The 12376-nt window shown below is 32.5% G+C and overlaps 1 protein-coding gene across 3 annotated transcripts in view; it reads left to right on the top strand.

The window, feature by feature from the left end:
* ADGRL3 (adhesion G protein-coupled receptor L3) overlaps window positions 1–12137 on the top strand; it is a 688045-nt gene extending 675908 nt beyond the window's left edge. For all 3 annotated transcript variants that reach the window (XM_024751339.1, XM_024751340.1, XM_024751338.1), the window contains one exon: window positions 10471–12137. In XM_024751339.1, coding sequence (XP_024607107.1) covers window positions 10471–11270 — 800 coding nt within the window. In that variant the 3' untranslated portion in view covers window positions 11271–12137. The remainder of the gene's footprint in view (window positions 1–10470) is intronic.
* Window positions 12138–12376: the final 239 nt, after the last annotated feature.

Genomic DNA, 12376 nt, shown 5'->3' with positions numbered 1-12376 from the left:
AATTGATGATAAGTAAGTGAACTTTAAAATTCAGTCTTCCTATATTAGTAGATTTCACTGATATAAGTGCTTTAAATTTAAAGTACATTCAAAAATTAGAAAAACACTAAGAAAAACTGAAAAGGAACTTTATGCTAAGAAAGCTAGAACCAGATAGATTATCTACACAAATTGTGATAGCTTTGTTAGAATTCCATTATGGAGCTCCATTTTTGTATGATTAAACTTTTTTTATTCTCACATTATTAGCTTTTTTGTAAACTGAACGCTAAACAGAAACCGAAATATTGAGTCACCTGCTTCTTGCTTATGCTTGATTCTTCCCAACTCAATTGTTTCCTTATTCTAACGTATAATCATCTTTTTTTTAATTACATTCTTTTATCATTTATTTATTAGTTTTTGAATTCAGGTAAATTGACATATAACATTATACTAGTTTCAGGTGTATAACAATTAAATACTTGTATATATTGTGAAATGGTCACCACAGTGAGTCTAGTTCACATTCATCACCATAAATAATTACAGTTTTTTTTTCTTCTGATGAGAACTTTTAAGCAGATCATCTTCTTTTACATCAGCAGGTTAAAAAAAAAAAGGAATATTTTCTTTTATAAGCTATATGAAGCCAGAGAAAGAAGTGACGAGCCATCTTTCCAGCCTATGTTTGTTTTCCAGTTAGTTTAAATTACATAATGTGTAGGAATAAAGGGAATGTGTAGAGATGTACATATAAGTGCCAGACATAAAGATCTTACCCTTATTTGATCTATAAGGAAGTGTAAAGAGTTTGAGCAATTTTATATTTTTAAGGTTTTTACCCTAGTTCATTTTAAGTTGCTTATACACCTTTCATTTTTTATTTAAATGCTTATTTAGAGTAACTTTAGAAGACAGCTACTTGTGTTAGAAGACTAACTTTCCTTTTTACTTGAGAAAAGGCTGCAATAATAAATATTAGGTAGCAGATACAATTTACAGGTAGTTTGCTTTCTAAAAATGTTGGGCAGACCAAATCCTGTCTCAAACAATTAATCTTAAATTTGTGTAACATCAACAATATCCATGTTTAAGATTAACAGTATTCCATTTCTTATCTGAAAGGCACCGTAGCCAACTCTTTTTAGCTTTTCATACTAATATACCATGTATTTAATTCATCAATGGGAAATAATAACCTGATATGCCCATTATATGATAAATTGAAGATCTGTCATCTCACTGTGTAAAGACATCTAAATGTATATGAAGTACAATTTCAGCAGATATTCATCGAGCACACAGAAAACGTCTGTGCTAGTTCTATGCTAGTTCTTTGCAGAATGTGTAGGATGCAAACATATGGCTTATTTCCTGATAAAACTGAAACTTTCTAGCTCTAGCGATCAGACAAGCTTTATTGTCCTTTAAATCAATAGTTCACTTTCCCAATTTTGAGGTTAAAATATTTATTTGACTGGTAATTTACTATAAAACAAAGAGCTATGATTAAGAGAAAATTAAAACTGCCATGGCCAAGTTTTCCATTTTCATTTTTTTAACATTTCTATGAGTGACTGAATGTTCTTGTCATATTCATTCAATATAGATTACTTTTTATTTTTTTGTAGATCCACTTGCAGTTGTATGAAATGATACAGAGATTATGTACCTTTTACCCAGTTTTCCTCAATAGTATCTTGTAAAACTGTACTACAGTGTCACAGCCAGGGTATTGACGTTGAAACAGTCCTCCAATTTTGTTCAGATTTCTTCTATTTTACTTGTATTTAATTGTATCTCTGTGTGTGTGTGTGTGTGTGTGTGTGTGTGTGTTTAGTTCACTGCAATTCTATCACAAGAGTAAGTTTGTGTATCCACCACCATAGCCAAGATACAGAGTCATTCCATCACCTCAAGGATGCCTCATGCTGCCCTTTTATTACCATACGCACCTCCCTCCCGTTTGCATTTTTAAACCCTGGCAACCACTAATCTATTCTCCATTTCTATAATTTTGTCATTTCAAGAATATATGTATTTATAGAATCATTCAGTTTTTGAATTGTCTCTTTTACCCAGTATAATTCTCTAGAAATTCATCCAGGTCATTATGTGTATTGATAGTTGTTCCTTTTTATTCCTGAGTAATATTCCATGGTATGGATGTGCCACAGATTGTTTAACTGTTCACCAGTTGAAGGACATCTGGGCTCTTTCCCATTATGGGCTATTACAAATAAAGCTGCCATGACCATTCATCTGTAGGTTTTTGTGTGAACATAAATTTCCAGTTCTCTGGGATAAATGTTCAAGAGTACAATTGCTGGGTGGTATGGTAATTGCACGTTTAGTTTTATAAGAAACTGCCAAACTGTTTTTCAGAGTAGCTGTACTATTTTACTTTCCTACCAGCAAAGAACGAGTGATCCAGTTTCTCTTCATCCATGCCAGCATTTTTGTCACCACCATTTTTAAGTGTGTAGTGATATCTCATTATGGTTTTAACCTGTATTTTCCTAGTGACTAATAGTTATTTTCTCATTATGAGCTTGTTTGCCACCTGTATACCCTCTTCCATAAAATGTCTGTTTATACCTTTGGCCCATTTACTAATTGGATTGTTTTTGGTTTTGTTTCCTGTTGATTGTTTTTTACTGTTGACCTTTGGGAGTTGTCCAAAGTCCCATATATCCCAGATAACTAATCCTTTGTTGGATTGCAAATATTTGTAAATTTGTTTGCAAGTATTTTCTCCTGTTCTATATATTTCTATTCTCTAATCTATGTTTAAATTAATATATACCTGTGTTTTCAACCTATCCTTATATAATTTGTGTTTTTCTTTCTTCATTTTTCTTTTCTTTATCATCTAACATAAACATGCATTCTGCCTATCATTTCCATACATGGCCTAATGATATTTAATAAAACTGTCATTCTCAATTTTTTGCTTTTTTGGTTAAATGGCTCTTGAGGGTGGGAGGTTGTAAGCATACTGACAGTATGTTAGAGATTAAGTACATCTGTTCATAAAGAGATGAAAGAGTTTAACTTTGTTACTTTGCTATGCCAAAGTCCAAACAACCAGTTGGAAAATGGAAAATGGAATTATATATATTGCTTGATACCATGAAGTTAATATTTTATTTAAAATATTTAAAAATAATATCCTTATGATTATTTTATCAGATTTGTAAGTTCACCTAATTAGTATGCTTACTATGGTGTACTAATAAGTGTGATTGCATTTTAGTTTATTTCAATTTAAAGAATTCTTCTTCATAGAATTTTAAGTAATGTCAAAATCTTCTGTTGTGTCAACAGCTGCTCTCCAAATGAGTGTTTTATCATAAATGTTGCCTTTTATTATCTCATTGAAAACAACCCAATGGTTTCCGTGATTGAGGAAATGTTTTGTGTAATTTTAACTTTTCTTTCTGTGTTTTAAACTTTTCTTTCAGCTTTTGTTTTGTGTTATATGTTTTGTTTATATGGAAGACTATATTTTGCTTTTTTTTTTTTTTTTACTTTTTCATTTTTAGCAAGCATGGTAATATATTTTTGCTTACACTCTGGGAAAGAGAAGACCCTAAATGTGGCTTAATCAACATTGTAAATCATTTAATTTCTTTCCCATTGAGTTGGATTTGTGCCTTGATGGAAACGTGTGCTTTAGTGGCATATATTTTTGAGTCTAACTAGCTGCCTGCCTGTAATCAGGACTATATCAACTGTTGTCATTCTAAATGTTTCCTTTCCTTTTTTTCAAACACATTTGCCTGATTGACCTTTTTTTTTCTCTGTCTTTCTATGGGGCTGCTCCAGGAGCCATGGCTAATCATCTTATAAGCAATGCTCTGCTTCGTCCGCATGGTACTAACAATCCCTATAATACATTGCTTGGGGAACCGGCGGTCTGTAACAACCCTTCTGTCAGCATGTACAACGCACAAGGTGTGCTGGAGTTTATTTTAATTTTTTCAAGTGAGAGTCCCAGTTTATGTAGCTTTTATGGCCACATTCTATTTTTCTTTCTTTCTTCCTGCCTCTTCTTTCTTTTGGAAGCAGATGCACAGACTCTTTTTGCCTTCCACCCCTCTTGGTGCTTTTATTTTCCATTTTCCTTAGGTTTTCCTTAGTAAGAAATGGATTCCTTCCTTCTGATAAACAAATGCTTGATTCATCAATATGTGTTTGTTTCTCTGTAATGTTGTAAAATGTATTGTGGTTTGTCAGTACTTTTCTTGTTGTTGATTGATTTCTATATTAAATACCTATGTATTCATTTTAAGAAATGATATATTTGCCTAAGGTAAGTAAGATAAAGGAAGACTTGGTTCAGCAATCTTAAGATCAAGAAAGTAATCTTACTCTGTTATACCATGAATCACACTCTAGGCACAAACATCACTACAGATGAAAGCACTTAGATCAACTCCATGGAAAACACTGAAATAAGCTGTGGTGGAAAGAACAGTGAATTGAACAGTAGCAGATCACGTTCTACCATAGCTTGATATTGCCTCTATGAACTGGCTCAGGAAGGTCATGAAATGCTTTTTCTACTGTGGCTGCATGTTAAAAACAAAGGTTTTGAATATGGTTCCTCTGTATATCCTCCAACTTTAAATGATTTAAAAATGTAATTGTGTCTCGAACACATAAGCATAAATCTCTTTAAAACCACTTACAATCTAAGCATTTTTACATGACTTTTTACCTTTTCTAAGCTAAAAAATGTATTGGGGTACAAGAAATTTAAAATATTCATATCATAAATAAAGTGACCACAGGAAAAATTTATTCAAGTAAAAGTGTCATAAAAGAAAAAGTTTAGTCAGTGATACACCTATTTAAAATTATATTTAAAAGAAAATTCACAAAAACAAAGAGACTTTGGTGGTTCCTTCAAGTTGGATGAGACAGACTAGCAATATTTTAAATTTTTCCCAGGCAATCTTGAATAAAATTTCTATTATCCTCTTTGGGAATCTGTGTGTGTGTGTGTGTGTGTGTGTGTGTGTCTGTGTGTGTCTGTGTGTTTCTTCTCAGTCAGAGGTAAAAGATTAGTGGCATGAGTGCGAAAAACTTGGTGTGCATGCTTATTCCAGAAAAGCATGTTTGTTGCAACATGGTCATTGGGTGTCTAAAACCATCTGAGTTTCCCAGGTGACACCTTGTCAGATACGAAGGATAATTTTAAATTATTTCAAAAATACCAAAGCCAGTAAGTCAGAAGTGACTTCAGGAATAGTCAAGTTGTTTTTCAATAGGATTAAATAATTAAGCAAACTGTCAGTTTTATCCAGTTTCTTAAGGGCCTACACCTAAGAATCATAGACTTAGAATCAAAAGAAGAGATAGAACTCATTGAATCCTCTGTACCACATTGTGGACGTTCTGTCAACCTGTGCTTAAGTATTTCCTCTAATGAGGCCCTTCCTACCTCGGGATTTTACATATTCAATTGTTGAAGTGTTCCATTCGTTATAAATATTTTTTCTTTCCACCAAGTCGAAATTTGCCTGTGGCTGTGATGCTTAGGTATGCCTTCTAGAACAAAGATGAACAGAGCATTTTTCTGCTGTCTGTGGCAATCCTTTAAATATTTGAAGGCAGTTAATCTGGCTTCTTTTAGTCCTCCATTTTCTAGTAAAGCAACCTCAGTGCTATCAGGAGGAGAAAGTTTCTTCATGGTTGTCCCCCTTTACATTGTCTACCATTTATCAATGTCCCTATTTCGTTGTAGCACTCAATGATGTGTATATTACATAATGCACTAAATGTGGTTTGTCAGAACAATTTTGCAGACCTTATAGAGTCTTGTTTAGGTTTTTCCCTTTATTTTCATTGGGCTAAATGACATAAGTGTGTCATTAGAGTATTTTAAATTGTTCTGACATATTAATGTTTTGAATGATGTTAAATGAAGATTTACACCATATTTGCATATTAAATCTATTCTACATTATTCACCTTATACAGAGTTGTTAGAAATTGTTTTAAAATAAGTAATAGTTTAGATCATATTTTGTTTAGCTTTTTTGATTATTCAGATATAATTTCTAATGTCTTAAATAATGAAAAACTAACAATCATTAATCTGTATGTTTTCCTTAATTCAGTATCTGCCTTCTTGTCTTATCTTACTCCTGGTATCCTAAATTAGGAGATTTTTCTAAGGATGGAACACTATTATAAACACTATCAAAGAGAGATTCTCATGACAAATTTAAAAATTTAAAATAATACCATATAAATCCAAAGTTTTATTCCTATCGAGCCTATTACTGAATATTGCTATTAAGATTATAAAAAAATACACAAAGGATTCTTCAGAATGGATTTGATGTTTATGCCAGTAAATTAAATTCTACTGACTTTTCTTAAAAACAAAAGTAAATAATTTTATTATTGGTTTTCAGAGTCAGAAATGGAATTGTTCAACTACTTTATGTTTTAATATTTTTGAGATGTTAAGAAACTATGGTAGTGCTTAAAATAATTTTTTTACCACTGAACAAAAAACTTGGTGATTGTCATATTGCTACTAATCTTATGCTTTCAGATGAATGCACTTATATTCTTACTGGCAAGGTGAAATCTTACATGAAATATAGGTGGCTCGGTATGTACTGGAGTGGATTATGTTGAATTACCACTTGGTTCTGTTCTGTTGGTCCTTTAATTCTGTTGTACCAATGCCATCCAAGCAAAGAAGCATTCAGATTTAAAGTATCCATTTTTGTTTGTGATGCCTTTACTTAAAATATGTAAAGATATGTTACAGTATTACTAATGCATATAGAGTTAGGAATAAAGATAAATAATATAATTTTGTTATATTAGATTCAGATTCTATTTGTGGAAATATTTAAAACTTCATGCATAGTATTTCTGGACCATTATCTTCTTGTCAGTATTGGAGAATTTAGTTTTTGTTAGATAAATCTCGTTATAGATTAACCTGTCAACAAAATGTAATATAGAGAAGTCATGCTTTTACAAGTTAATTTACATTTTAAAGTAACTTAATTCAATTCTAAAACTTTAAAGAAAAACATATCTCTAGGATGGGATATAGTGAAGAATACATTATAGTTGTCAAGAATACAAGGTTATAGTATAAAGTATATAAATAAATATTCTGTTACAGCTTTCAAAGCCTAAGGCAGATGTGAGGAGAAGGAGGTAGATAGTAGTGCACGGAGGCAATCTAGAAGATTCCCATTATGATCCCAGTTCTGCCACTGTTAGCAGAAGTGGCGTTAGATAAGGCTCAGTCTCTTTTGGTTGAAGCTTCCTCATCTTAAAAAGCAGGAGCTGAACTTCAGTTATCTCCTATGTGCTTTCCAGTTCTAAAATGTTATCATTTACGGAAGGAGCCATAATGAGCCTACTAGCAATTTCCATCTGTTGCTATACTAGTTTGGCTTTTTATTTCCAATTCTTTTTCTAAATGTGTTTTGAAACTTTAAAAGAAATTTTCTCTGCATTTTGAAATATTGTTGGTCTTTTGCTGAGAAGCAAGTCGACTTTTAAAGTACAAAAACAGTATCTCTAAAGCAACGGCTAAATTATAACAAGTTGGAATCTCTTGAAACGATACAGCCCAGTGACATCACTGGTTTTTATTTTGTGATGATTTAACCTTCTTATAAACAAAATCAGCAAGAGCAGGTTTTTTGACAGGATTAAAATATGAGGGTTTTCTTTTTTTAAATAATTTTGCTACTATTGTTTTTAAAGGATTAACTTTTAAAATGTTAGATTGCATATGATTGTGCAACAGTCCAGAAGAAAACCTGATATTGATTGGTGGTATTTTTTCCCTCCTCACATTTTCTTGATACAGAATAATGGTTGCATTTAGCCTTTTTCTTTCTCCATAGTTATACAACTTTTGAATATGAGCTCCAGAAATGACAGTATCGATCAGTATAATTTACAAATGATAAAAAGCACTTGTATAGGTACAGTGGGAGAAAAATAACCTTTGTACATGAAAAGAAAAGATACATAAGAGAAAACACAATTATGAAAAGTTCAAACTGTGGTATTTTCCTCTGTATATAAACAAAAGAATTTATTTATAATCTTGCTGAAAAATGTTAAAGTTAAATGACATTCCTTAGAAGCAAGTATGTCCTAACCTATACACACACACATATACATAATACTGAATTTTAGTTGTGGAAATAGTCATAGCTTGCCCTCAAGATTTTACTCTCTTTGGTTGGTGTGATAATTTTAACTTTAAAATAAGTGTGTATTTGTTTGAAATTTACAAACTGCAGAAACGCTTATTAAAGACTCATTAGCATGTATTATGGGGGTTTCTTATTTTCTGACTAACATTTCAGTATTTTTAATTATGATAAACCATGTAACACAGACTCATGAATTTTGGGGCAGTGGAACTATTTCCTTTGACTCTTTTTTCTGCATATCATCAATTTGCTTTTTACTCATGTTTCTTCTACTGTCGCTGTAAGCTTACTTGTTGTTTTTTCTTTCCTTTTCTTCATGCTGTCGTTTAGAGCCCTACAGAGAGACAAGTATGGGAGTAAAGCTAAACATTGCATATCAAATGTAATTTTTTTTAGTTCACTTTTATTGCATCACATATAGATGATGTAGTTATTAAAAACAGTTCATCTCACAATTTAAAAACTAAAGAACCTATGAATCAACTTATATAAATATATGTTAATAGAGATTAGACGCTTTTGTTGTCTGATTCTTTTATTGTGTCACATAACATAGTTGTTAAGTCTCATGTAATGTTTGTGTGAGTTAAATTGTTTTTAAATTAAGCATTTATTTTTGCTAAGTAATCCATAAACTTTTAATTTTCATTACTACATTCCATCATACAAATACATGCAACATACCCAGTTTATTTAACTATGGCTGTTTTCAAGCCATACCCAATGCATTGACAACAGAAATAATAAACACATGTTTCAATGCATCAGTTGCTCAACCATAACCATCAAGCCTACCATAGCAGCCTCTGCAGCAGCAATCACCCATCACATATGGCCCTTTAAAAAGCATTTACTTTTATTTTTTCTTAACATTGTGGATTTGTCTACAAGATATCTTATAACATGAAAATAAATCGCTTCACCCTATGTCTGTGATGGCTGCTTTTTTAATGTATTTAATGCATTGCTATTTTTGAAAACTGTGTTACTTGAATACAGAGTATGCATCAGAAGTCCGTATAAAAATTGTTATATTTGGGATACTTTATTTAAACAAGTAATGAACTAGTTCAGTTTTGGTAAACATAACTGCATCACAGATATAGAATGAATGCTATATTTTCACAAGTTAGTGATGTTTTGACAAGTTTAATAGAATTCTTCAATTAATTGTTCTATAAAGAAATACCCTTTATTATTTAGCAGTATTTGTTAAATGTTTGTGTTTTATTTTCTTTTTGTGTTTGCATTTGGAGAGATTTATGGAACTATTATAGATCCTTGGATTTCTATTCGTTCAAGAAAATGCAAAAACCTTGAAGAAGCATGTGGTCAAATTAATTTCACTGCAGCTGTTTCTTCCCAGAATAAGACATTTAATCTCTTTTAAACCCAAAGTTTAATATGCACACAAAGTCATCACTCGTTATGAAATGGAACCTTTAATACTGACACTGTTTTTAGGAATCAGATCCCCCATGTCTTTACACAGTCTTTTGTAGAATTATCTAATGCCCCTAAACAATTACTAATGGATTAATATATAATAGTAACCAAAGTACTTACAGCAGAAAAAAAATTGGAAAGTAAATCCAAATATTTTTTTTGAAAGTTCCTATGTGCAAATTACTTTGAAGTGCCATTTATTTGACTAGGCATTATTTCATGACTATATCATTCTGACAAATTTAACATAATCCTTTTGTGGTTTTGTGTGTAGGGGTTATTTTCAATCTTATAAATTACGTATCAGATTATTAGAGCCTGCTCAAATCTTTTACTTTGACCAGTATATTCAAAGTACCACACATGAATTATGTTAATTTTATACCTATTTCAATTTAAAGACAGCACATAAAATTAAAGGTAATGAATTATTGGATTGACTTTGGTGTGTATAAATTGAAAGCTATGAATGACTACAGCAAAATTTTGCGTTTTTTTCCCTAAGTTATAACCAAATATGTTTCAAATACTGTCAAACAATGTTGTGTGGAAATTGCAAATTTATAGGGTTTTTTAAAATTCTTTTAAAGATTTACTTTAAATACTTCTTTTCTGTTTATAAGATTTCTATCAATTGTCCAAGTATCATATATATATAGATATGTACATACAGATTTAATATTTTTTTATTTCCAAACATTTTATACTTAATTAAAATTGCTAGCAATTTATACATACTTCATAGTCGGGTGTTTTCGCTTTTGTGTTTGTGTATGTGTTCTATGGCCAATTGGATATAAATGTCATAATGTTTTGTAATCTTTTTCAGAGGGGCTTCTGAACAATGCCAGGGATACAAGTGTCATGGATACTCTACCACTGAATGGTAACCATGGCAATAGTTACAGCATTGCCAGTGGCGAATACTTGAGCAACTGTGTGCAAATCATAGACCGTGGCTATAACCATAACGAGACCGCCCTAGAGAAAAAGATTCTGAAGGAACTCACTTCCAACTATATCCCGTCTTACCTGAATAACCATGAGCGCTCCAGCGAACAGAACAGGAATCTGATGAACAAGCTGGTGAATAACCTGGGCAGTGGGAGTGAAGATGATGCCATTGTCCTGGATGATGCCACCTCCTTTAACCATGAGGAGAGTCTGGGCCTAGAACTTATTCATGAGGAATCTGATGCTCCTTTGCTGCCCCCAAGAGTTTACTCCACAGAGAACCACCAGCCACATCATTACACCAGAAGGCGGATCCCCCAAGACCACAGTGAGAGCTTTTTCCCTTTGCTAACCAACGAGCACACAGAAGATCTCCAGTCACCCCATAGGGACTCTCTCTACACCAGCATGCCGGCACTGGCTGGTGTGCCCGCCGCAGAGAGCGTTACCACCAGCACCCAGACCGAACCCCCACTGGCCAAATGTGGTGATGCCGAAGATGTTTACTACAAAAGCATGCCAAACCTAGGCTCCAGAAACCACATCCATCAGCTGCATACCTACTACCAGCTAGGCCGCGGTAGCAGTGATGGATTTATAGTTCCTCCAAACAAAGATGGGACCCCTCCAGAGGGGAGTTCAAAAGGACCTGCTCATTTGGTCACTAGCCTATAGAAGATGACAGAAATTTAAGCCAACAAAACTGCTAACACCTGGTTGACTGTTCTGAGTTGATATAAGCAGTGGTAATAATGTGTGTGCTCCTAAATATGCTGTTCTTAAACGACAAACACAAACTCTCAGACTTCTTTTTTTTTTTTTTTTTTTTTAAACTGGGATTTTTTTAGGTCAGCCCAGGGGAGAAAGATCATTGCTGAAATTCCCCTGTGCCAGCTTCTTTCCTGTCCTTCCCCCCTCAGGTGGAGACTTCATTATGTTAATGAACGAGATTTGAAGAAGATGGCGCTCATTGTGGCCTTGTTGAATTATGTTGTGTTTGTTCTAACATCTCTGATGCTCTGTTACTATAATTACAAGGACCTGATTTTTTAAAAGGCCAGAACACTTGTTTGAAAATTAGTAACAATGCTGCATCTAGATTGGAGTGCTGCGCAAACATAAAATCAAAGCAAACTATCACATAGTGGTTTTTAGTCGCTCACAACCTGAATTCACCACAGCAGGAATAGCTGAGGTGTACAAAATAAAACAACAAAATCGATAATGGAATGGAGGGGAATTCTAGAATTATATGCTAAATGCATATTTTATGATTTGCTGTATTAACTGATGATAAAACTAATGGCAGAAAAAAATTTGAACAATTCTATGTAATGTACAGATACTAGCATTGCACATGTAGTCTGCTTTCTGTTCCTCCAGAATTTGAGTCCTGTTAATGTAGTGGAAAAAAAAGAAATTTTCTTTTTCTTTCGTGCTGGTCTTGCAAGTTTGTCTACCAGTAAGAGAGCAAAGTTTCCTTCCTTTCTTCTTTTTTTCTTCATTTTCTTTTCTTTCTTTCTTTCGTTCTTTTTTTTTTTTTTGCCTTTTTTTTCTTTAAAATTTCACATGGCAAAAAATAAATAAATAAAATAAATGAAGCTATCACTTTATAAGAATCATTTTCTAGTAATGCAAACAAATTATTTTTTACAAAAAAAATAAAATAAATAAAATTAGACTTCCTTCCCTCACTATATATCTTTATTCAGTCAGAATATTTCCAAGAACATTTTTGCAATTAGAGCAGGAAGAACTTTTCTGTTTACAGTACACATCTG

This window comes from Neophocaena asiaeorientalis, unplaced genomic scaffold (genome assembly GCF_003031525.2).
Source record: "Neophocaena asiaeorientalis asiaeorientalis breed wild unplaced genomic scaffold, Neophocaena_asiaeorientalis_V1.1 scaffold228, whole genome shotgun sequence".
Taxonomy (NCBI): Eukaryota; Metazoa; Chordata; class Mammalia; order Artiodactyla; family Phocoenidae; genus Neophocaena; species Neophocaena asiaeorientalis.
The sequence above is the reverse complement of the archived record's forward strand: the minus strand, read 5'-3'. Positions and strand labels throughout refer to the sequence as shown.